Here is a 27,020-nt window from a genome sequence, read left to right as displayed (position 1 = left end):
TGGTGTATGTCGCACATCTGCTGAATTCTCCGCAGTGCAGCCAAGGTCTCAAAAAAAGGTGGGGGCAGCCTTGTAGTAAACACTTTTAATTCGTTGATTCATTGCACCTGGATTCTGGGAACATCCATACAGAGGGTGCAAATGGCCACTGGCTGGATAAAAAGGTCCTTCAGGTGTGTTTTGTTTGGCTCATATGTTGTTTAATATTTTTTTGAAATTACTGACAGCAGCAGATGCTGTTGGTGCACAGACTAGGTCTCCTTCACTAAGACGACGCACCCATCCCCTAGGTGCTGTGGGTGTTGGCTGCACCTTTCTCTGGAGCACTGCCCTGGCTCAGCAGGAGCTGCCTCACCCACCCTGAGCTGCCTGGGAGCTGTTTTTCGCCCCCCTACAGTCTGAGTAACTTGAGTCTCAGCTACTCCGTGTGTCCCACCAACTTCCACCTCAGCACGGGTGGCCAGTTGGAAGCATTCTGGGACATAATAAAGGGCTAAGGCAGGCTGTCTTCCATGTGTGTATGTCTGCAGTTCGCTCCTCCTGTTCATGTGGCAGAGCTGGAACGTGCTGATGGGGAAGGCGCTGAGCCAGTCCCATCTGTTTCATCTGTCATTTGCTTCCCGAAGTGGGAAGATCAGCAAGTGTAAGACCACAAATATGGAAAAGTGGCTGGAACTTTGTGTTTGTGCTCAGAGAGGCTCAAGCATTTGCCTACTTTGAACATGATTTAAAGTGATGATTATAATCTGCCCCCTTTACAAGCGGGAACTGGGGGGCCTATCTAATCTGGAGGAGGCTTATGATGTGTAGAGTCAGAGGAAGGGAGGGAGGGAAAGAGGTAGAGAGAGAGGGGTTTGAGAAAATTAGAGAAGCAGAGGTTAGACAGCTGAGAGGAAGAATGGCAATGTGAAAAACCACCTGATAAGGTCTAACAGGTAAAGACGTGTGGTTTGCTGAACGTGGCACACAGATTAAACATTAAAAGCAATGGAAGTAGGAGGTGTAACTGTAGGAGAAAATATCTCGACAATGAAATCGGTCATACTGAATAGCACACATTCGTAACCTTGAATTGCTGAAACTCACACTGGACCTCTGAACCACGCTAAGACCACTGACAGGAGACCAGCGGCTGCTGTGGGTCATTTTCTCATTTTGATATCCAAATAGGCGGAGGCTGGGGAGCAGGAGGCTTGACCTTGAAGGGCCTTGTAAGCCTCACTAAGGAGTTGGCTTTATCCTCAGGAAAATGGAGAGTCTTCCCAGAGGTTTTAAATGGGGAAGGGAAATGATCTGAAAAGTTCACTTGGGCTGCAGAAGGGAGCATGGATTAGAAGGGGACAACCCTAGAATGACCAAAACTCTGAACCATGCTGTAAACAGCGATGGAAAGCATAACCTAATGGGATGTTCTGTTTTTTTATGATTTTTTTAAAAAATAAAAATCAGGAAACATAGAAAACAGTGTTAGAAATCCAGAAAAAAGATAATGGCAGCCTTGGTCAAGGAGGTCGAAGGGGTGATGGAGATGGAGTGGGAAGTTCCAGTGCATATTAGCAGGTGGAATGGCAGGACCATGGCCCTGGGGTGAGGAGCCCATCCTGAGAGACCACAGCCCGAGGTCTATCCCCACCTACTGCCACCTCCCCAGCCTGTCCATGAGCAAGGTTGGGTGGCTGGCTAGCCAGAAGGGATGGAAATAAGAGAACAGTGGAGCAGAGAGTAGGGGTCACCACAGTCACTCGGGCACCTATGCTCCCCCTACATTTGCTGTTTGTGCCTGTCAACCTCCCGTGCCCAATGCCAGCAGGAAGAGGTGTGGGAAAACAGTAAAAATAAAGTGGCAGGAGGAGGATGGGCACCTCTCCTGTCCCCGTGGCTGCTAGGCCCCTGTCCTGCCACGCCTGCCTCCACCGCTGGATAGCCCTGACTGCCACCCACCGCTTCTCTAGTCGTCTTCTTCTCCATCCTCCTCCTCTCCCTCATCACTGTCAACATCACTGTCAACACCATCATCTGCTTCCATTTGGCACGCACACACTTCCTCACATGGAAAGCAGCCTGCCTTAGCTCTTTATTATATCCCAGAATGCTTCCAACTGGCCACCCGTACTGCAAGTTGGTGGGACATAACTGAGCAGCTGAGACTCAAGTTACTCAGACTGTAGGGGGGTGAAAACCGTATTTTTAAAGGTTCTCAAAAGGAGATGCAGTTGGAGCTTTTAGAACAATGGTTCTCACTGCAGCTGTCCATTGGAACCACCTGTGGAACTTTAAGAACCACTTCCCAACGTCCAAAACTGTAAGAAATAAATGTTTACTGTTTTAAGCCACCCGGTCTCTGGTATTTGTTATAGCCGTCCGAACAGACTAAGACAGGCCCCAATAAAGTAACTGCAGCCCACAATTATTCATCACTTACTCTCTACCAGGTATTATATTAAGCACTTACTAAGGACTGCCTAGTTAAATCTTCACCACAGCTTGATGAGGTAGGTCCTATGATGGTCTCAGTCTTCAGATGACAAAACTCAGAAAGCAAGTAAGTGGCTGAGCTAAGTTAGCCTGGCTCCAAATCTCATGCTCTTAACAGCTTTACTGGACAGTCTACCTGGTCAACAAGAGAAGCCTTCTCCTTGGTTACTTCATGCCATGCCATGCCAAAGGCAGTGACTCAAAAAGTAGTTTTTTTTCATCCTAAAAGTAACTGGAAGCCTCAACATAAGGAACATACAATGTATTGTCTAGAAGCTTTCTTTGTTAGAAAAGGGACCCATCCTGATTGTATCTAGATAAGGAAAAGCAAGACATAGTTGACCTTGTCCCTCAAGTGACTTCCTACAGAGAGTTTTGCTGCAAGGTGAGTAGTAGAGGGATGTGCCCAGAATTTACCTCGAAGCTCTCCAGAGGGATTTCTGTGAGAAACGACCACTTCTATAAAAGATCCAGAAGGTGTCTCCACTGCTACATGCTCTTAGAAAGGCTGCCGAACAGGTGGGCTGTGAAATCTCCCTTATAATCAGCTTCAAAGCTCTTCAGAAATATTTTCAACACAGGACAGTTTTTAAAGTCAATTTCTTTCAATGTCTGGCCTTCAGTAGACAGAGCTAGCTTTGGGGGTGGGTTAATTAATACAAACATGTGGATAAATCAGATCACTATACAAAGCAAGCAGACATCATCCTAACTCAGGTTCAGATATGCACTGATAACTTTCCACTGATTTCCTTAGAAGCCAGCTTAGTTCACAGTGAATATCTAAAAGCCTGACGCCCTCCACTGAATTTTGAGACATTGGGAAGATGCCTTAAAAAGAATGAATCTTATAATAAGGTAACTAGAGTTCTATAATAACATAAAAGCTGTATAAGAAGTTTTATAACACTCAAAATTGAAATGAAAAACAGCCCAATTCATTTCTCTAGGGGGTAACAAATAACTCAGGAAATTGAACTAAACTGAACTGCAAATAGAAGCAGACTACGTGATCCCTAACATGGTGATCACTTTTTTTTTTTGTGTGGTACGTGGGCCTCTCACTGTTGTGGCCTCTCCTGTTGCAGAGCACAGGCTCCGGACGCGCAGGCTCAGCGGCCATGGCTCACGGGCCCAGCCGCTCAGCGGCATATGGGATCTTCCCGGACTGGGGCACGAACCCGTGTCCCCTGCATCGGCAGGCGGACTCTCAACCACTGCGCCACCAGGGAAGCCCATGGTGATCACTTTTAAGTTAAATATGAAGAGAGTGAAAGGTCTCCCTCTTCTTGGATTTAAGTCACTTGAAGGCTCACTACAAAGACAGGAACTTGTTTCTGGAAGCTCAGACTTGAGACATGGTGTGCAGCCCTCCCATTAGTCCCAGAGGCTAATCTGATCCCCTGGTCAGATAAATTAGCTGGCCTATCACAGCAGGAGAGGAGATTCTAGATGGATGGGCTATGGGAGGCCTGGGTGATGGAGGGCCTGGGGGGCTTCCAGGGGCATCAGCATGGAGGATAAGCAGGTCTGCTGGGGGTCAACTTCACACTGTTCTCTTTCATAAGGGGCTTCAAATTTACCATAATGTTACATTTATAATGGGGGTGATAAGACGTGGATGTTCAATTCATTATTATTCTTAAGCTATGCACATGTGTTATACACACTTTTGCCTGCATGATGTAATTTCACAACAAAACAAGAGTGGATGTCAAGGAACACTGTGGAGTGAGAAAGGGCCTCAATTCGGTAATGAAATCATCACTGAACTTCCAGAGAGGCAGTTTCAGCTAAGTGAGGGGCCAAAAGCCAGCTTAAGTCAAATTAGGGAGTGAGAGGGGTGACTAGTGTATTGTTTTCTTCTGTTTCCTTGTACAGAGATGGTGATGATGCAAGAGGATTAAGAGGAGGGCTATCAAAGATGTGGAGCACTTGTACCGAGGGCAAAGGTCTAGAGAGCTTATATCCCAAAAGATATATATATATTTTTTCCTTTTTCTCTCTTTGTGAGTGTGTATGTGTATGCTTCCGTGTGTGATTTTGTCTCTATACCTTTGCTTTTACCATTTGTTCTAGGGTTACCATTTGTTCTAGGGTTACCATTCGTTCTAGGGTTCTGTCTGTCCTTTTTTCCTTTTTTCTTTTTTTTTTTTTAAGTATAGTTCTTAGCACTTGTTATCATTGGTGGATTTGTTTTTTGGTTTGGTTGCTCTTTTCTTTCTTTTTTTAATTACTTTTAAATTTTTAACAATTTTTAATTTTAATAACTTTATACCCTTCCTCCTTCCTTCCTCCATCCCTCCCTCCCTCCTTCCCTCCCTCCCTTCCTCTCCCCCTCTCTCTCAGTCTCTCTCTCCCCACCCCCGCTCTCTCTTTCTTTCTCCCTTTTCTTCTGAGCCATGTGTCTGACAGGGTCTTGGTGCTCTGGCTGGTGTCTGGCCTGTGCCTCTGAGGTGGGAGAGCTGAGTTCAGGATATTGGTCCACAAGAGACCTCCTGGCTCCACATAATATCAAATGACAAAAGCTCGCCTAGAGATCTCCATCTCAATGCTAAGACCCAGCTCCACTGAATGACCAGCAAGCTACAGTGCCGGACACCCTATGCCAAACAACTAGAAGGACAGGAACACAAGACCACCCATTAGCAGAGAGGCTGCCTAAAATCATAATAAGGGCACAGACATCAAAAACAAACCACTGGATGTGGTCCTCCCCCCAGAAAGACAAGATCCATCCTCACCCACCAGAACACAGGGACCAGTCCCTTCCACCAGGAAGCCTACAAAACCCACTGAACCACCCTTACCCACTGGTGGCAGACACCTAAAACAATGAGAACTATGAACCTGCAGCCTATGAAAAGAAGACCCCAAACACAGTAAGTTAAGCAAAATGAGAAGACAGAGAAACACACAGCAGGTGAAGGAGCAAGGTAAAAACCCACCAGACCAAACAAATGAAGAGGAAATAGCCAGTCTACCTGAAAAAGAATTTTGTAATGATAGTAATGATAGAGTAATGATATCTAATGATAGAGTAATGATATCATTACAGAGTAATGATAGTAAAGATGATCCAAAATCTTGGAAATAGAATGGAGAAAATACAAGAAATGTTTAACAAGGACCTAGAAGAATTAAAGAGCAAACAAACAATGATGAACAATACAATAAATGAAACTAAAAATTCCCTAGAAGGAATCAATAGCAGAATAACTGAGGCAGAAGAACAGATAAGGACCTGGAAGATAAAATAGTGGAAATAACTACCACAGATCAGAAAAGAGAAAAAAGAATGAAAAGAATTGAGGACAGTCTCAGAGACCTCTGGGACAACATTAAATGCAGCAACATTCGAATTACAGGGGTCCCAGAAGAAGAAGAGAAAAAGCAAGGGAGTGAGAAAATACTTGAAGAGATTAGAGTTGAAAACTTCCCTAATATGGGAAAGTAACTAGTCAATCAAGTCCTAGAAGCACAGAGAGTCCCATACAGGATAAATCCAAGGAGGAACACACCAAGACACATGTTAATCAAACTACCAAAAATTAAATACAAAGAAAAAATGTTAAAAGCAGCAAGGGAAAAGCAACAAATAACATACAAGGGAATCCCCATAAGGTTAATGGCTGATCTTTCAGCAGAAACTCTGTGCGCCAGAAGGGAGTGGCAGGACATATTTAAAGTGATGAAAGGGAAAAACCTACAACCAAGATCACTCTACCCAGCAAGGATCTCATTCAGATTCAACGGAGAACTTAAAACCTTTACAGATAAGCAAAAGCTAAGAGAATTCAGCACCACCAAACCAGCTTTACAATAAATGCTGAAGAAACTTCTCTAGGCAGGAAACACAAGAGAAGGAAAACACCTACAACAACAAACCCAAAACAATTAAGAAAATGGTAATAGGAACACACATATTGATAACTACTGTAAATGTAAATGGATTAAATGCTCCAACCTAAAGACATAGACTGGCTGAACGGATACAAAAACAAGACCCATATATATGCTGTCTACAAGAGACCCACATCAGACCTAGGGACACATACAGACTGAAAGTGAGGGGATGGAAAGAGATATTCCATGCAAATGGAAATCAAAAGAAAGCTGGAGCAGAAATTCTCATATCAAACAAAATAGACTTTAAAATAAAGACTATTACAAGAGACAAAGAAGGACACTACAAAATGATCAAGGGATCAATCCAAGAAGAAGATATAACAATTGTAAACATTTATGCACCAGCCAACATAGGAGCACCTCAATACATAAGGCAAATGCTAACAGCCATAAAAGGGGAAATCGACAGTAATACAGTAATAGTAGGGGACTTTAACACCCCACTTTCACCAATGGACAGATCATCCAAAGTGAAAATAAATAAGGAAAATAAAGCTTTAAATGATACATTAAACAAGATGGACTTAACTGATATTTATAGGACATTCCATCCAAGAACAACAGTGTACACTTTCTTGTCAAGTGCTTATGGACCATTCTCCAGGATAGATCACATCTTGGGTCACATATCATGCCTCCGTAAATTTAAGAAAATTGAAATTGTATCAAGTATCTTTTCCAACCACAACACTATGAGACTAGATATCAATTACAGGAAATAATCTGTGAAAAATACAAACACATGGAGGCTAAACAATACACTACTAAAATAACCAAGAGATCACTGAAGAAATCAAAGATGAAATAAAAAAATACCTAGAAACAAATGACAATGAAAACACGACAACCCAAAACCTATGGGATGCAGCAAAAGCAGTTCTAAGAGGGAAGTTTATAGCAATACAATCCTACCTGAAGAAACAAGAAACATCTTAAATAAACAACCTAACCTTACACCTAAAGCAATTAGAGAAAGAAAAACCCAAAGTTAGCAGAAGGAAAGAAATCATAAAGATCAGATCAGAAATAAATGAAAAAGAAATGAAGGAAACAATAGCTAAGATCAATAAAACAAAAAGCTGGTTTTTTGAGAAGATAAACAAAATTGATAAACCATTACCGGACTCATCAAGAAAAAAAGGGAGAAGACTCAAATCAACAGAATTAGAAATGAAAAAGGAGAAGTAATAACTGACACTGCGGAAATACAAAGGATCATGAGAGACTACTACAAGCAACTCTATGCCAATAAAATGGACCACCTGGAAGAAATGGACAAATTCTTAGATAAGCACAACCTTCCGAGACTGAACCAGGAAGAAATAGAAAATATAAGCAGACCAATCACAAGCACTGAAATTGAAACTGCGATTAAAAATCTTCCACCAAACAAAAACCCAGGACCACATGGCTTCACAGGAGAATTCTAAACATGAAAACATTCAGAGAAGAGCTAACATCTATCCTTCTCAAACTCTTCCAAAATATAGCAGAGGGAGGAACACTCCCAAACTCATTCTATGAGGCCACCATCACCCTGATACCAAACCAGACAAAGACGTCACATAAAAAGAAAACTACAGGCCAGTAACACTGATGAATAAAGATGCAAAAATCCTCAACAAAATACTAGCAAACAGAATCCAACAACACATGAAAAGGATCATACACCATGATCAAGTGGGGTTTATTCCAGGAATGCAAGGATTCTTCAATATACGCAAATCGATCAATGTGATACACCATATTAACAAATTGAGGAATAAAAACCACATGATCATCTCAACAGATGCAGAGAAAGCTTTCGACAAAATTCAACACCCATTTATGAAGAAAACCCTCCAGAAAGTGGGCAAAGAGGGAACTTACCTCAACATAATAAAGGCCATACATGACAAACCCACAGCCAACATCATTCTCAATGGTGAAAAACTGAGAGCATTTCCACTAAGATCAGGAACAAGACAAGGTTACCCACTCTCACCACTATTATTCAACATAGTTTTGGAAGTTTTAGCCACAGCAATCAGAGAAGAAAAAGAAATAAAAGGAATCCAAATCGGAAAAGAAGAAGTAAAGCTGTCACTATTTGCAGATGACATGATACTATACATAGAGAATCCTAAAGATGCTACCAGAAAACTACTAGAGCTAATCAATGAATCTGGTAAAGTAGCAGGATACAAAATGAATGCACAGAAATCTCTTGCATTCCTATACACTAATGATGAAAAATATGAAAGAGAAATTAAGGAAACACTCCCATTTACCACTGCAACAAAAAGAATAAAAAAGCTAGGAATAAACCTACCTAAGGAGGGTAAAGACCTGTACTCAGAAAACTATAAGATACTGATGAAAGAAATTAAAGATGATACAAACAGATGGAGAGATATACCATGTTCTTGGATTGGAAAAATCAACATTCTGAAAATGACTATATTACCCAAAGCAATGTACAGATTCAGAGCAATTCCTATCAAACTACCAATGGCATTTTTCACAGAACTAGAACAAAAAATTTCACAATTTGTATGGAAACACAAATGACCCCGAATAGCCAAAGCAATCTTGAGAAAGAAAAACGGAGCTGGAGGAATCAGGCTCCCAGACTTCAGACTATACTACAAAGCTATAGTAATCAAGACAGTATGGTACCGGCACAAAAACAGGAATATAGATCAATGGAACAGGATAGAAAGTCCAAAGACAAACGCATGCACATACAGTCACCTTATTTTTTTAATTAAAAAAAATTTTTTTTCTGCGGTACGTGGGCCTCTCACTGTTGTGGCCTCTCCTGTTGTGCAGCACAGGCTCCGGACGCGCAGGCCCAGCGACCATGGTTCACGGGCCCAGCCGCTCCGCGGCATGTGGGATCTTCCCAGACCAGGGCACAAACCCATGTCCCCTGCATCGGCAGGCGGACTCCCAACCACTGCGCCACCAGGGAAGCCCCAGTCACGTTATTTTTGATAAAGGAGGCAAGAATATGCAATGGAGAAGACAGCCTCTTCAATAAGTGGTGCTGGGAAAACTGGACAGTTACATGTGAAAGAATGAAATTAGAACACTCCCTAAAACCATACACAAAAAGAAACTCAAAATGGATCAAAGACCTAAATGTAAGGCCAGACACTATCAAACTCTTAGAGGAAAACATAGGCAGAACATTCCATGACATAAATCACAGCATGATCCTTTTGGACCCACCTCCTAGAGAGATGGAAATAAAAACAAACATAAACAAATGGGATCTAATGAAATGTAAAAGCTTTTGCACAGCAAAGGAAAACATAAACAAGATGAAAAGATAAGCCTCAGAATGGGAGAAAATATTTGCAAATGAAGCAACTGGCAAAGGATTAATCTCCAAAATTTACAAGCAGCTCATGAAGCTCAATATCAAACAAATAAACAACCCAATCCAAAAATGGGCAGAAGACCTAAATAGACATTTCTCCAGAGAAGATATATAGATTGCCAACAAACACACGAAAGGATGCTCAACATCACTAATCATCAGAGAAATGCAAAGCAAAACTACAATGAGGTATCACCTCCCACCAGTCAGAATGGCCATCATCAAAAAATCTACAAACAATAAATCCTGGAGTGGGTGTGGAGAAAAGGGAACCCTCTTGCACTGCTGGTGGGAATGTAAATTGATACAGCCACTATGGAGAACAGTATGGAGGTTCCTTAAAAAAACTAAAAATAGAACTACCATACGATCCAGCAATCGCCCTACTGGGCATATACCCTGAGAAAATCATAATTCAAAAAGAGTCATGTACCACAATGTTCATTGTAGCTCTATTTACAATAGCCAGGACATGGAAGCAACGTAAGTGTCCATCGACAGATGAATGGATAAAGAAGATGTAGCACATATATACAGTGGAATATTATTCAGCCATAAAAAGAAACGAAATTGAGTTATTTCTAGTGAGGTGGACGGACTTAGAGTCTGTCATACAGAGTGAAGTAAGTCAGAAAGAGAGAAACAAATACTGTATGCTAAAACATACATATGGAATCAAAAAAAAAAAAGGTTCTGAAGAACCTAGGGGGAGGACAGGAATAAATATGCAGACGTAGAGAATGCACTTGAGGACACAAGGAGGGGGAAGGGTGAGCTGGGAAAAAGTGAGAGAGTGGCATGGACATATATACACTACCAAATGTAAAACAGATAGCTAGTGGGAAGCAGCCACATAGCACAGGGATATCAGCTCAATGCTTTGTGAGCACCTAAAAGGGTGGGATAGGGAGGGTGGGAGCGAGAGGCAGGAGCGAGGAGATATGGGGATATATGTATATGTATAATTGATTCACTTTGTTATAAAGCAGAAACTAACAGACCATTGTAAAGCAATTATACTCCAATAAAGCTATTAAAAAAGAAATGGGCAGAATACCTGAATAGACGTTTTTCCAACGAAGACACGCAGATGGCCAACAGGCAGATGAGAAGATGCTCAACATCACTAATCATCAGGGAAATTCAAATCAAAACCACAATGAGATATCACCTCACACCTGTCAGAATGGTTATCATTAAAAAAGAACACAAATAACAAATGTTGCAAAGGATGTGAAGAAAAGGGAACCTTCAAATACTGTTGGTGGGAACATAAATTGGTGCAGCCACTGCAAAAAACAGTATGGAGGTTTCTCAAGAAATTAAAAATAGAACTATCATATGACCCAGCAATTCCATTCTTGGGTATATATAGAAAAAAACCCCATTAACTTGAAAAGATACATGCACCCCAATGTTCATAGCAGCATTATTTATAACTGCCAAGATATGGAAGCAACCTAAGTATCCATCAACAGATTATTGGATAAAGAAGATGTGGTATATGTGTACAATGGAATATTACTCAGCAATAGAAAAAGAAGGAAATTTTGCTATTTTCAACAACATGGATGGACTTGGAGAACATTATGCTACATGAAATAAGTCACACAGAGAAAGACAAATGCTGTATGACATCACATATGTGGAATGTAAAGAATACAACAAACTAGTGAATATAACAAAAAAGAAACAGACTCACAGATGTACAGAACAAATTAGTGGTTACCAGTGGGGAGAGGGGAGAGGGGAGGGGCAATATTGGGGTAGGGGATTAAGAGGTAGAAACTATTATGCTATAAAATAAGAATAAAAAATAACAAAAATAAGAAACTGTTACAAAATAAGCTAAAAGGATATATTGTACAACATGGAAAATATAGCTAATATTTTATAATAACTATAAATGGAGTATAACCTTTAAAATTGTGAATCACTATATTATACACCTGTAACTTACACAATAATGTACATCAACTATACTCCAATAAAAAATAAGTAATATAAAAAAAAGAATTTGTGTAAGTTTGGAATAATTATTTGTTCCTTGAATACTTGGAAAAACTTGCCTTTGTCTATCAGAACTAGTGTTTTATTATAGAAGGACTTGAAGCTATTTATTCAATTTCTTCAGTGATTAAAAGACCATTTGGATTTTTTTTAAACATCTTTATTGGAGTATGATTGCTTTACAATGGTGTGTTACTTTCTGCTTATAACAAAGTGAATCAGCTATACATATACATATATCCCCATATCTCTTCCCTCTTACATCTCCCTCCCTCCCACCCTCCCTATCCCACCCCTCTAGGTGGTCACAAAGCACCAAGCTGATCTCCCTGTGCTATGCAGTCGCTTCCCACTAGCTATCGGTTTTACATTTGGTAGTGTATATATGTCCATGCCACTTGGGATAAAGATGCAGACCTACTAGAGAATGGACTTGAGGACACAGGGAGGGGGAAGGGTAAGCTGGGATTTCTTTTTTTTTTTTAAGTTAGTTTTGGTAAGTTGTATTTTTCTAAGATTTTATTCGTTTTATCCAATTTTTCAAATTTTTGCCATAAAGTTACTCATGAAAATTTCATCTTTTTAATATCTGCTGCAACTGTAGTTATATAACTGTATTCCTAGTAATGGTTGTGTCTTTTTTTTTTTTCTTTATCAGTCCTGCCTGAATTTGTTGATTTTATTAATAGTCTCTTCAAATAGTCAACTCCTGGCTTTGTTGATTCTTTGTATTTTATTTAATTTTCTCTTTCATTAATTTCTGGTCATACATTCAATATTTCCTTCTATTTTCTTTGGCTATATTTGTTTATTTACTTACCCAACTTTTATAGCTGTGAAGGTTCAACTCAATTTTCAGCCTCCTTTCTTCTGTAACATAAGCATCTAAAGCAGGGCTTGTCAATGGTAGCGCTATCAATATTTCGAATGGATAACTCTTTGTTGTTGGGGGCTGTCCTGTGTATTGAAAAATACTTAGTAGCATCCCTGGCCTCTACCCACTAGAAGCCAGTAGCTCCCCCTGGTTATGATGATGCTGATGCTGATAATAATAATAATAATAATAATGTCTCCAGACATTGCCAAATGTCCCCTGGGGGGCAAAATTGCCTTCAGTTGGGAACCACTGACTTAAGACTACAGATTTTCATTTAAGTCCACTTTAGCTTCTGCTGAGAAAACTGGACAGCTACATGTAAAAGACTGAAATTAGAACATTCTCTAACACCATACTCAAAAATAAACTCAAAATGGATCAAAGACCTAAATGTAAGGCCAGACACTATAAAACTCTTAGAAGAAAACATAGGCAGGACACACTCTCTGACATAAATCACAGCAATATCTTTTTGCACACACCTCCTAGAGTAATGAAAATAAAAACAAAAGTAAACAAATGGGAGCTTGTTAAACTTAAAAGCTTCTGCACAACAAAGGAAACCATAAACAAAACGAAAAGACAACCCACAGAATGGGAGAAAATATTTGACAACAAAGTGACCAACAAGGGATTAATCTCCAAAATATACAAACAGCTCATGCTGTTTGTATGTCAAAAAAACAAACAATCCAACCAAAACATGGGCAGGAGATCTAAATAGACATTTCTCCAAAGAAGACATACAGATGGCCAAAAAAAGCACATGAAAAGGTGCTCAACATTACTAACTAGTAGAGAAATGCAAATTAAAACTACAGTGAGGTATCATCTCACACCAGTCACAATGGTCATTATCAAAAAGTCTACAAACAATAAATGCTGGAGACGGTGTGGAGGAAAGGGAACCCTCCTACACTGTTGGTGGGAATGTAAATTGGTACAACCACTATGGAGAACAGTATGGAAGTTCCTTAAAAAACTAAAAATAGAACTACTGAACTTCCCTGGTGTACAGTGGTTAAGAATCCGCCTGCCAATGCAGGGGGCACGGGTTCAACCCCTGGTCCAGGAAGATTCCACATGCCACGGAGCAACTAAGCCCCGTGCACCACAACTACTGATCCTGTGCTCTAGAGCCCGTGAGCCACAAATGCTGAGCCCACATGCCACAACTACTGAAGCCTGCACACCTAAAGCCTGCGCTCCACAACAAGAGAAGCCACCGCAATGAGAAGCCCGCACACCGCAACAAAGAGTAGCCGACGCTCGCCGCAACTAGAGAAAGCCTGTGTGTAGCAACGAAGACCCAGCACAGCCAAAAATAAATAAATTTATTTTAAAAAAAAGTATATGCCAATAGACGATTATAAAATTACCAAATAAATTCATAACTAAAAATAAATAAATAAAAATAGAACTACTATATGATACAGCAGTCCCACTCCTAGGCATATATCTGGAGAAAACCATATTTCGAAAAGATACATGCACCCCAATGTTCATTGCAGCACTACTTACAACAGCCAAGACATGGAAGCAACCTAAATATCCATCAACAGAGGAATGGATAAAGAAGATGTGGTACATATATACAATGGAATACTACTCAGCCATAAAAAAGAACAAAATAATGCCATTTGCAACAACATGGATGGACCCAGAGATTATCATACTAAGTGAAGTCAGACAGAGAAAGACATATCATATGATATCACTCATATGTGGAATCTAATTTTAAAAAATGATACAAATGAACTCATTTACAAAACAGAAATAGACTTACAGATATTGAAACCAAACTTACGGCTACCAAAGGGGAAGCATGGGGTGGTGGGGGGGAGGGATAAACCAGGAGCTTGGGATTAACATACACAAACTGGTATACATAAGATAGATAACCAACGAGGACCTGCTGTATAGCACAGGAAACTCTACTCAATATTTTGTGATAGCCTATATGAGAAAAGAATCTGAAAAAGAATGAAAATATGTATATGTATAACGGAATCACTTTGCTGTATACCTGAAATTAACACAACATTGTAAATCAACTATAATCCAATAAAAATTTTTAGAAGTCCACTTCAGCTTCACTACCACTGATTTTTTTCATCATCATTCAATCTTAAGTATTTCCTAATTTTCATTGTGATTTTTTTCACCCATAGGTTATTCAGAAGTGTATTTTAAAATGTCTATGTTCTTCTTGTTTGTTTTTAAATATATATTTGTTATTGATTTCTAACATAACAGATTTGCTTTAAGCCCTAGTATATGGTAATTTTTCATAAGTGTTCCATAGGGCTGGAAGAGTATTTTCTTAATGGGGTGTTCTACATATATTATATGGAGCCTGTTAATTGTGTTCGAATTGTCTGTAGGAGAGCTGTCCAACAGAACTTTCTACAGTGACTGACATGGCCTATATCTGTGCTGTTCAATACAACAGCCACAAACCACACGTGGTTACTGGGCACTTAAAATATGGCTAGTGTGACTAAGGAGCTACATTTTTAATTTAAAAAGTTAAAAAAAAATTAAATAGCTACATGAGGTTTGGTGGCTACTACATGCGGCAATGTAAGCTATACAGTCTTGCTGATTTTCTGTCTGCTCGAGAGAGTGTTATTAAAGATAGGGGATTTGATTTGCTTTATGTATTTTGAAGTTATGTTTTGAGATGTATGAAGTTTAGGATTATTGTATCTTTCTGGTGAACTGACCTAGTAACCTTTTTGACCTCTGGTAATGCTTTTTTGTTTTAAAGTCCATTTTTGGTTACTGGGGGGGAAAGGTGGGAGAGGGATAAGCTGGGAGACTGGGATTGACATACACGCACTACTATATAGAAAACAGATAACTAATAAGGACCTACTGTATAGCACAGGGATCTCTACTCAGTACTCTGTAATAACCTATATGGGAAAAGAATCTAAAAAAAGTGTATAAATAAATATATATATATATATGTATGTATATGTATAACTGATTCACTTTGCTGTACAGCAGAAAATAACACAACATTGTAAATCAACTATACTCCGATAAAAAATTTTTAAAAATGAAGTCTATTTTAACTGATGTTTCATAGTTTCCTCAGAACTTCCTCCATTATATGCCTGTTCTATCTTTCCCCATCCTTTTATATTACTGTATCCTTATTTTTCAGGTATCTCTTTTTAAAATAATTGTGAGTAAAATCCAGAAGCACAATCATTTTCTTAGTTTTATTTATAGTGATTTCAATTACCGATACATTTGGATTTATTTTATCATCTTATTTTGTAATTTTTGTTTATTTATTTTTGTGTTTATTTTCCATGTCACTCCTTCCCCTAATTTTTTATTTATTTTGGATTGACTATATTTTTCCCTTTCACTTTTTTTCTTCTTCTAGTAATAAAGTACTTTTACTTCTTTTCTTTACTTAAATTTATGTTTAAAGCTTACCTTTTCCCTCTTCTGGAACAACTCAAAGACCTAAAATCTTTCATTTCTCCCCTTCCATACTATATAGTATTTCAGTCCTATATTAATATTTTACATTATTATTTTATGTAGTTAATGGTATTTTAATTTTACCCATAATAATACCATTTTCTTAGTTCAGAAATCCTTCTTGCATCTCAGATATATGTCTGAGATAATTTTCCTTCTTCCTTAAGTATACCCAGTAGAAGTGCCTTTAATGAGCCTGCTCCCCCTTTGATAATGACCTGCTCTTCTGTTGATAATGACCTCTCGCAGTTCTGTTAGTCTAAGGACTACCGTTTCTGTTGACTCTGGTCCATGGTAGCCCATGTCACTCTCTCTTAATCACTTACTTTAAACCCTTCCATGGCTTTTCACTACATTTTGAAAAAAATCAAACTCCTCAGCATGGCCTACAGCACTGGACCTGACCTGGCCCTGCAGAATTTTCCAGTCATATTGCTACCATTTCCCTGACTCATGGGCTTCTGATACCATGACCTTTTTACTCTTAAAATGTTTATTCATGTATTTACTGATTTAATTTTTTTAAATTAAAGACTGTTATGCGCTGAATCGGTCCCCTTTGAAATACTATGTTGAAGTTCTAACCCCCAGTACTTCTGCACTACTGCTCAGTGAATATTCTTAAGGTCTACTTCCCCTCAACCCTCAGCCATACATGACTCAGAAAAGCAGGTCACATAACACCTTGAGTTGGTAAGGGAGGCCACAGAGGTTCTGGTTAAGACTCTCATCCCTTGTCCCTTCAGGCCTCTGCTACCTTTCTTCATCTCATCTAGACTAATCCTTTAGGCGTGCTGTCTACTTCCTGCCAGCATCAGCTTATGGTGATTTGTTACAGCAGCAATAGGAAACTAATACAGGCGAGGGGGCTAGCTCCTGTTTGCACTGGGTTCATTCTTTGGGCTGTTAAACTGTCATTCTGGCTCAAGTACAAGCAGGGGGAGAGTTAGGGAAGAAAGGGGATGGGAGGGGCATAAGAACTTGACTTGGCACTTTGCCTGAGGACAGCTGTGGCCACTTCTGTTCCCTCTTTTGACCCTTTTTGCTCCCTCATCAGAACTGCTTTCCCTCTAGACCCCAGGCTCCACGCTCACTTTTGTCTCTTATCCAAACTTCTCTGGGAGGTGGAAAAAAAAAATACAACTGCAGAAGCTTGAAGGATTCTGAGAGGTGCAGGGCCTGTGGGGAAGACAGAGGGATATTTATTGAAGGGACAGAAGCTCAAGCTAGCAAGAGACACCTGCGGCCCTCAGACCCCGTGAGGCCTCTCTGTGTCCTGAAATGGCTTCTGACTGATTCCAGGAGATGTTTCCAAGCCACCTCCAGGATTCTGCTTCTCAAATAGGTCCTGTATTAGCATTACAGGGGTGCCAATCCACTCAATTTCCTCAATAAAGGAATGGCCGTAACACCTGACACTTACTGAGCACTTATTATGTGACACACAGATCCAAGAGCTCTGCAGTAGGGGCTGAGACAATCCTCACCACAACCATTATGTGGGAGATGCTGTTATAATCACCCTCATTTCAGACAAGGAAGCCGAGGCTCAGGGACCCTCAGGCATCCATCAAGGTCACATGGGGCAGGTGGCTGAGTAGAAGGCTGCCTTAGAGGCCAGGCTCTTAGCACACTGAGCAGCCCTGGAAGGCTGGGGTGCAAGGATGCCCAGTGCCTGACCCATGGGATTTGATAAAATTATTATTTTTTTTGAAAGAAAAATAAAGAACCATGTTTTATTTTCCCCCTAAACATTTTTGTTTCCTTGATTGGGCCCTTGGGCAAAGCAGGGGCAGGTCCTTGATCATGGGTCTGGGCTTACCTGGCTGCAGGGAGGAGTGGTGGGGAAGGCAGAGGGCACTCTGGGCCTGGCCCTCCTGACCACACATGGAGTGTGGCCTTTGAGGGCCTGGCTTCAGCCTTGATGAATGTGGCCTGGTACAGGAAAGGAATTTTCTAACCTTCAGAAGGAAAAGGGGCTGAGTCCATCATGTTGGTGTCTAAGGACCCTATGGTTCCAACACTTTAGGATCCTGGGGAGTGCTTCACTTAGCAGCACTTGGTGAGAAGGAATGGAGAAGAAGGGACCCTTTGAGACCTGAAAACAGCCACCAAGTTCAGATTTTTCTTTCATGTGTTATCTCAAAGACACATGCACTTTATAAATATTTAGTGCTCACAGCAAGTCTTTTCGGTTTCTGCATTATCCCCATTTTACAGGTAAGTAAGCCAGGGCACGGGGTCATGTGTTTAGGACAGAGCTGGGATTCTAACCAGCCATGTCTTATTCCACAGCCCAGGACCTCAACTACCACTGATACCATGTCTTTAAGAAGTTCCACTTTCAAAGCAAGAGAAGTTGAGGGGTGATGAAGAGACAGACAGAAGCATCCAGGCGATAAGGACCCTCCACCCCACTTCCAGCCCTTCCACCCTCCTCTTCCAATCACAATATTGGACAACTGATGCTCATCACAAAAAAATCAGTGTGAGAACAACACACGTTCCTTTGCTGTCAGGCTGGGCTCCCTTAGGCTCTTGAATTTGGTTTATTTATAATCTGATTCAGAAGCAAAAAGGCAAAGCTGTCCTTGGGGATCATGCGGCCCACATGCTCCAAGTTCTAACACTGCCTCAGCTTGCAGCTCTGAGTCTGGGCATAGACGCCAGCTGAGCCAGCATCTGCTTGGTTCTCTCTCTGGTCTCTTAAAAGCAAAGCCTGGTTTCAGTGTCGGCTTCCCTGTGCTCCCCTTTCACAGAGATGCCACAAAGCATCGTGCTCTTATCCGGCTAAGCAGTTAGGCCGAAGAAAGGGCATGTTTCTGCAGTGCTGTTGTGCCGGCAGCCATGCCCAGGCCCGATATGTCCTCCCAGCTTCCTCATTACTTGCGTACTGTGAGCGCGTGGACTGTTATCTATCAAACTCAGTCTAGAACTCTGTCATGCACGTGGACTCGCATGGATGAGTGGGTTTCTAAGGCAATGACTGGCTTAGGGAGTGCTTACCTAACACCCTTGCCCACTTTACTTCTCTCTTTGTTCTTATGTGTGACATGAGGGCCAACTTGGAACCAAAAATATGCTCAAACAAGAGAGATGCTTTGAATGTCTGAGTCAGAATTCCCTACAAAATCACACACACACACACACAAACACGCACACTCATTCCCAAATGCACAGACATGCATGTACACATGTACGTGCACACACACGCTCCCACATGTGCACGCACACACACACGTGTGATGTATACGTGTTGTGACAGGCAGGAATGTTGAGAGTCTAGGCCTCCTCATATCCTGCCTAATAAAAGAAGAAGAAAACTTCTTTTATGCTTTTGTTTCTTTTACTGGTTGTGAGGCTTAGAAGAATTCTGATTGGAAAAGAAAGGTTTGTGTTGGTATATCTGATAAAAGTGACCTTTAGCCAATGAGTGGTTCATGTTTTTCTGACGGGCTGCACAGACAGAGCATGTCTAGACAGCAAGTGGCATTGTTTTTTCTCTTCAAGGTGATATTTATGCCTTGAACCTTTCCATTTGGCAGGTGCCAGGAAGCCAACAGAAAAGAATGTTAAACCAGTTATGAAATGACTCTCCTCTCACTACAAACACCAGGGGCAGGGAGAGCAGTTGATTAACTAGAAAATACCTTTTGAGGACTGTGCTATGGACTGTGCTGGGCTCTGGGATCCAGAGGCAACAGAACAGATGTGCTCCCTAGTCTCATGGGGATTAAGCACCAGCTAGGAAGTTGACCATTAGCCATAGCTGCAAATGTGATGAGTCACCAAGGAGATAGGCTACTGGTGCCTGTAACAGGGGACCTTGGGTAGGGCAGGGTCTCGGAGAAGGCTTCCTGGGGAAGGAGGTTTAAGCTGAAGACTTAGTGAGGCAGCAGGGCTAACTAGGTGAGGAGAGGCGAGAGCGTCCAGTAGAGAGAGGGCAGTTAGACAGCAAACCACCACTGGGCAGGGAAAGAGGCCGGCATGGTGGGTAAACAGAAAGAAGTCAGTGTGGTAAGGGGAGAGCAAAGTGAGAAGAAGTTGGAGAGGAATTCAGGGGCAGCATAGGGGCAGCTGAGCCTTGAAGAACACAGTGAATATTTTGTACTTTATCCCAAGAAGCATGGGCGTCCTTCAAAGCTGAAAAGCAGGGCAGTGACATGCTCATCGCTTGTCTGCTGAGGGGGTGATGGACTGTGGTACAGGAGTGGAGGCAGAGAGCCCAGTCAGGGGCTGTCACAACTGTCCAGGCAGGAGCAATCGGGGCTTCAACTAGGGTAACCACCGTGGAGATGGGAATGAAAGGTTTTTAGGTGTAATAGGTAGAACTTGGTGATGGATTTGATGCATGGGGTAAGGGAGAGGAGGGAATCTGGATGCCTCCCAGGACAGTGATGTCATTTACTGGGACAAGGGCCCTGTAGGAGAGGCAGGGAGGGGGCAGGGGAGAGCCTGAGACTGGAGTGGGGTACGCTGGACACGAGCCACCTGCGAGACATCCAGGAGGAGACGTCAAGAGGGTGATGCACTTGGAACTCCGAGGGGTCTCGGTGGAGAAACGCATTCAGAAGCCTCTGCAACCGGGGCTAAGTGAAGCTGTCGGTAAATGCAACTCCAGGAAGAGGAGACAGCCTAGGAGGGAGCCCTGCGTCCTACAACTGCAGCAGAGTTGCTGCTGGCCGAGCGCTGAGAAGTAGTCAGTCGAGGGGACAAGAGGAAAAGCAGGAGAGTATGGTGCTATTCAAGCCATGAAAGGAATGTGTTTCAGGAAGGAGGGGTTGGACAACTGTGCTGAATGCTGCTAAGGGTTATCTTTCTGAAAAAACCTGACTCTGTCACTCTCCTGATTACAAATCTCACCACTGCCTCCAAGAAAGAGTCTAAGTGCCTTATCATGGAATACCAGGCCTCTCACACACTGCTGCCAACCTACCTGCCCAGACTCGCCTCCCCAGACTGCCCCCCATTGATGAAGTCTGCACTGTGGCTGCACTGACGGGTCCCCTGTGGACACTGATAGGGGCGTGCCACCTGCCTCTCCCGCATTCCTTCTCCTATATTGCAGTTTTTTGCCTGGAGATCTGCCCCACTCCCACCCCTTCAGTCCATGTGGTTCTGAGGTCATCACTGCAGCGCTTGGCGTGGGGCACACGGCCAGGCCAATGCTAATCAAGAGCTTCACCCTCCCCTGATGGTGACCGGTGAGGGGAGGGGACAGGAAAGGTGATTAAGATGGTCCCATCAGAGTGCATCTCCTGGAAGTTCTGGGACCAAGGCTCATGTTCCTTTTCAGTGGCTCAGAATCTGCACAGACATGGCCCCAGGAGTGCTGGCAGCACTTGGTGACCATGGGAGAAAAGCTGATCTGAGAACGCGGCTAACTCATGACGGAGAGCAGAGCTGAGACAGGGACCCTGGCTCCAGCAACACTGTTTGAGTCCTTGCTTTAAGCCAGGCCAGAAGCCAGAATGAACTTGAACTTTTGAGTTGTGGGAACCAGTGAATGAACTTTGCTTTTCATTTTTTTTTTTAGAAAAAAATTTTTAAAAAATTTTATTTATTTGTTTTTTGGCTGCATTGGGTCGTCATTGCTGTGTGCAGGCTTTCTCTAGTTGTGGTGAGCGGGGGCTACTCTTCGTTACGGTGTGTGGGCTTCTCATTGCGGTGGCTTCTCTTGTTGTGGAGCACGGGCTCTAGGCACGCGGGCTCAGTAGTTGTTGGTCGTGGGCCCTAGAGTGCAGGCTCAGTAGTTGTGGCTCACGGTCTTAGTTGCTCTGCGGCATGTGGGATCTTCCCGGACCAGGGCTCAAACCTGTGTCCCCTGCATTGGCAGGCAGATTCTTAACCACTGCACCACCAGGGAAGTCCCTGCTTTTCATTTTTACTTAGGGTCAGGTTTCTTGTCACTTGCAACAGAATCCATGAATCCGAACTTATATACATGCTATTCCTGTTACTGAGAATGTTTCCCTGCTTCTCCATCTGGAGCATTTAACCGTGCCTCTCAGTGCAGCCTTCTCTGACTCCTGCAAGCATTCATTCCCCCGGCATCCCTCAGAGGCTGGCACTATCATGTGTCATGGTTTACACATCCGTTTCCCCAATAGCCTCAGTCCAGTGATCATGTCTTACTCACTTCTGTATCCCTGATACCTCACCCATTATCTGGTGCATAAGAGCCACTTATCAAATGGTTTCTGAGTGACTCTCTGAATGAATGAATGAATGAACAAATGAAATATAAGCAGAGGCTGAGTATCAAGATATTAGAAGATAAAGAAGAAAGGAAAAATATGGTTAAATGAGTGCTTAAGCCAATGAAAAATTAAGTGTATCATCTCCAGTACTGGCCAAGAACATTTTCAAAATGTCATCATTTTAATTATGGAAATGGCCTCTCGAAAATAAAAAAAAAAAATAAAGCATGTCCCTTGCTCCCAGATAGAAAAATCTCATTTAGCTGTGTTCCATCAGAATAACTTCACACAATCTGGTGTTCGAAACTCATTAGGTCAGGTTGGCTGATTTTTCCATAATTATTTTAAATGTTCACCATCTACAGAATTTCATCCCACACCTCAACAGTCATTGGCACCTAATGAGCAGGCTCCATCACTCAGGCCCAGAACTGGCTTCGGTGCTACACCGGGTCATCATCAGATGTTTATGGAAGACATCCAGAGCAAGCCATAGTTACCATGGAAACAGGCACAGGAAAGAAAGGATGGCTATCATACACAAGATGAGGATAGTGTACAGGAAGCATCGACCGGCCTAGAAATAACATGAGACTTTCCCAGTTAAGAATGGCCATTCAAAATTCAGGTGTTGAAAACCGAGCTGTCCAAACATCCAATAAGGAAATATGCACAGGCCCATCCATCCTGGCCAACAACATGGCTTTTGACCCACATGAAACTGTTATTGAGGCTTGACTGAAATAGGCTGTTCCTAGTTCTTTAAGGGAGTGTTTTCCAAATTAAGTTGGCTTTAGCTTCTAATTGAACAGGAAAGACTCTTCTAAACCCAAATATTGTAAAGACAGCTTTTCCCTTCCGGCGCTCACCACCTCCCACTATTTTGTACATAAGTATATATTTATATACATACGTACATATATGGGCCATAATGGAACCCACTGAAATATGCAGAAGGTAGAGCTCAGGGCAGCACACATCTCATGTATCACCCTGCTCAATTCGTACTTTGGGTTTCAAATGCTTATTAAGGAAACTCTATGAAGACTATTTTTAGTGATAAATTTCTAATGATCCAACCACTAGATTCAAAATTAGAGCAGGCTTAGGGATATCACTTTGTTAATTTGGTGGCAATTGGGGCTTTCAAAGATGTTTTATCTGCTTTTCCTGTTTGGAAACCTAGGATGGACCATGGCTCTTTGTTCCTTCTGTCAATGATTAGTTGTTGGAAGTGAAAGTATTCATGAAAGACCAGTACTCAGAATACAGGAAACAAAGTGCAAAGCCCGAAGGAGAAAAAAATGAAGAGCAGGGGAGAGCTCTGCAGGATTGCCACGCAAGTTGGTACCTTATCTGATTTTCCTCATCATCCACCAGGAAGAACCAGCGAAACTTCACAACCAGGGGGCTGCAGTTGGTGACTGTGATGTAGCGGATCACCTCAGTATCGTTCAGGATACAGCCAAAATCCAGCTCCATGGTCTCAAAGGTGAGGTTGGGGTAATTCACTTCTCCACGCAGGTGCAGGCTGTCCACTTGGGGATGCTCCACATACTTGATTTCTAGAACTTCTTCTGCCACCCAGGTATTCAAATCGTTTTTATAGAAAGGGTTGAATTTGACTAGCAGGTCTTTTTCTTCACCCATCTCCAGTTTAATAGGCTACAAACAAGATAATGGGGAATTACCAACCTCCATACTGTGCATTTCCAACCTGATACATGAAATAGGACAACCAAAGTTATATACATATATATATATATGCACACACATATACATACAGACACACAGATTAGTAGGAAATACGTATATATACACTTTATCCATAACTATGTAACCACACTTTACATAGTTAAACAGCTAGTGTATCGCTATCGATATCTATATCTACCCATATCTATCTATCTCTATGCACTTACACACATATATATTTTTTAGTTGAAAATGAAAGCAAGAAAAATTTGAAGAAAAATGATTTGAAAAAAGAGATGTTGATAAGCGTTGTGAGGTTGTAAGGATTGAGGAGTTGTAAAAGGAAAATCTGCAATGAATAATTATTATGAAATATTCTTAACTGAAAATAAATTAGATTGTAAAACGTTCTTCCTAGATAAGTGGGAAAAGTTCTTTGCTTAAGAAAATTTTAAAAAGGCTTTCTAAAGGACCCCATGGTGGAGGGGCTCTGTAGAGGGTGACCCAGAAAGGGATGGATTAGGTAATTTAATTTCTTTTCTAACGTCTCCAATTCTAACTCTTCAGCATAGTGGTATCCACTTTCCACTGCTTTCTATTCAACTTAAAATGACACTCCAGAGCCGTACAGAGTTTGTTCGGTAGATTGTGTTTGTTCTTTTCTCTCTTTGATTCAAATCCCCATGTGTTCCTTGATGCCAAGGCCACAGAAAGTGGTCTTCCCATAGAAAGCCTGGCTCTGAGTTGGCTTTTTTAGGAATCGCTTAATCCCCACATTTAATCGGCATGAAAGCCACCTCCTGGTTTTGCAGAAAGTGCCCTGAGGCAGTAAGGAAGAATGCGCACAGTAACAAATCTGTTTACAGAGCACTTTCCTCTCCACTGAGTTTGAAGGTTCAGGTATTTAACTGTGCACTTCAGTGACACGATCAGATGGTTTCAGCTGATAAAGCGAATCACCGGATTCAAGAGTCAGAGGGTAATGACTCCTCGGTTGGCTAATCCCCTCTGAAAGGCTCGCTGGCCACTTGGCCCAGGTAGCTTGCCACAATTTAGAAGTCATTCTTGTAGACCATGGTATCTGCAGCACTAGGCATCGCAATGCTTGGTGTTTAAATATCTTGGAGATTGACTTAAACACTTCTTCCCCCAGAGGAATGACTTTGTTGTTTTGTGGAAATGATACATGTCCACAACATTTTATATTATATACAAAAGCACAAAGAAGAAGTTAGAAATTCATTCAAAACTTTACAAGATATTATTTCTCAGAGTTCACATTTGGTAAAACATTAGTCCAAGCATGACAGATAGATAAATAAAATTTTACAAAAATGGAATTAGACTAATTTATTTTAAAAAATCATGTTTGAAATAAAAAAAAAAACTGAAGAAAATTTCTTATACAAGAGATATTAATTGTAAGATCGTGGACTCTGAAGCCAGACTGCTTGGGTTCAAATCCTCCCTCTGCCAGTTACTAGCTCTGTGAACTTGGGCAAACTTGCTTGGCCTTCCTAGCCCCCAGTTTCTCCATCTGTAAAACAGGGGCAATAATAGTACCTAACTTTTTTTAAGAGGATGAAATGAGTTAATATATTTGTGATGCGTTCAGAGCAGTGCCTAGCATATAGTGTATGGTATATAAATGCCAATTATTACTACAATCCCTTTATGATCAAGAGAATTGATCAAAAAGTGTGGAGAAGTCCAAGGTTAGTCTAAAATCCTCCCTTGGTGGGTCTCTTCTTTACTGCTTAGAAGGCATAGAATTCTTTGGACATCAATAAGGCTGGTAACTTCACTAAGGTATGTCTCCCTGTTGAATATTCTATATCATTTTGTCCTAGGACAAGGTGTGGCCTTATTTTTTTAAAAAATATTTCATTTTTATTTTTGAATAGATAGGACAATGAAAAGCATGTTACCCTTGTGCCCATCTCCCCTCCCCTCAAGCCAACTGTTCCCCTCCCCTGAGGTAACCAAGGCTACACAAGTATCTTACCTGTCCTTGTATGAATATAAAGATAATGCGTGACTATAAACCCACGTTCATATATGTGTTATTGTTTACACACAGGCACTCCTGTTCTGTACTTTTTCCACTGGAGGATAATTAATCAGTGCATATGGAGTTGCCTCATTCCTTTTAACAACTGCATTTTACTCCATCATTGAATTCTGCCATCGTTTATTTAATCAATCTCCTATTGATAGGTATTAGCTCCCAGTCTTTTGTTCTTATAATCAATGTTGCAATGAATATCCTTGTATATTGTGTCTATGTCTATAGGATAAATTCCTAGGAGTCGAATGACTAGATCAAAGGGTAGGGGCATTTAAAATGTTGATGGCATCAGGAAACTTGCAAAAGCCTCTTAGATACCCTCATCCACCAGAGGGCAGACAGCAGAAGCAAGAAGAACTACAATCCTGCAGCCTGTGGAAGGAAAACCACATTCACAAAAAGACAGACAAGATGAAAAGGCAGAGGGCTATGTACCAGATGAAGGAACAAGATAAAACCCCAGAAAAACAACTAAATGAAGTGGAGATGGTTAACCTTCCAGAAAAAGAATTCAGAATAACGATAGGGAAGATGATCCAGGACCTCGGAAAGAAAATGGAGGCAAAGATCGAGAAGATGAAAGAAATGTTTAACAAAGACCTAGAAGAATTAAAGAAAAAAAAGAGATGAACAATACAATAACTGAAATGAAAAATACACTAGAAGGAATCAATAGCAGAATAACTGAGGCAGAAGAACGGATAAGTGACCTGGAAGACACAATGGTGGAATTCACTGCTGCAGAACAGAATAAAGAAAAAAGAATGAAAAGAAATGAAGACAGCCTAAGAGACCTCTGGGACAACATTAAACGCAACAACATTCGCATTATAGGGGTCCCAGAAGGACAAGAGAGAGCGAAAGGACCAGAGAAGATATGTGAAGAGATTATAGTAGAAAACTTCCCTAACATGGGAAAGG

The 27,020-nt window shown here is 41.4% G+C and overlaps 1 protein-coding gene across 1 annotated transcript in view; it reads right to left on the bottom strand.

Annotated features, from left to right (window-relative positions):
* Positions 1-27,020, bottom strand: part of HYDIN (HYDIN axonemal central pair apparatus protein) — a 432,285-nt gene that overhangs the window by 144,531 nt on the left and 260,734 nt on the right. Inside the window, 1 exon segment of the mRNA XM_060000506.1 lies at positions 23,688-24,001. Within this exon segment, the coding sequence (XP_059856489.1) occupies positions 23,688-24,001 (314 nt within the window).

This window comes from Delphinus delphis, chromosome 20 (genome assembly GCF_949987515.2).
Source record: "Delphinus delphis chromosome 20, mDelDel1.2, whole genome shotgun sequence".
Lineage (NCBI taxonomy): Eukaryota > Metazoa > Chordata > Mammalia > Artiodactyla > Delphinidae > Delphinus > Delphinus delphis.
Note: the sequence above shows the minus strand (reverse complement) of the source record. Positions and strands in the feature narration are given on the sequence as shown.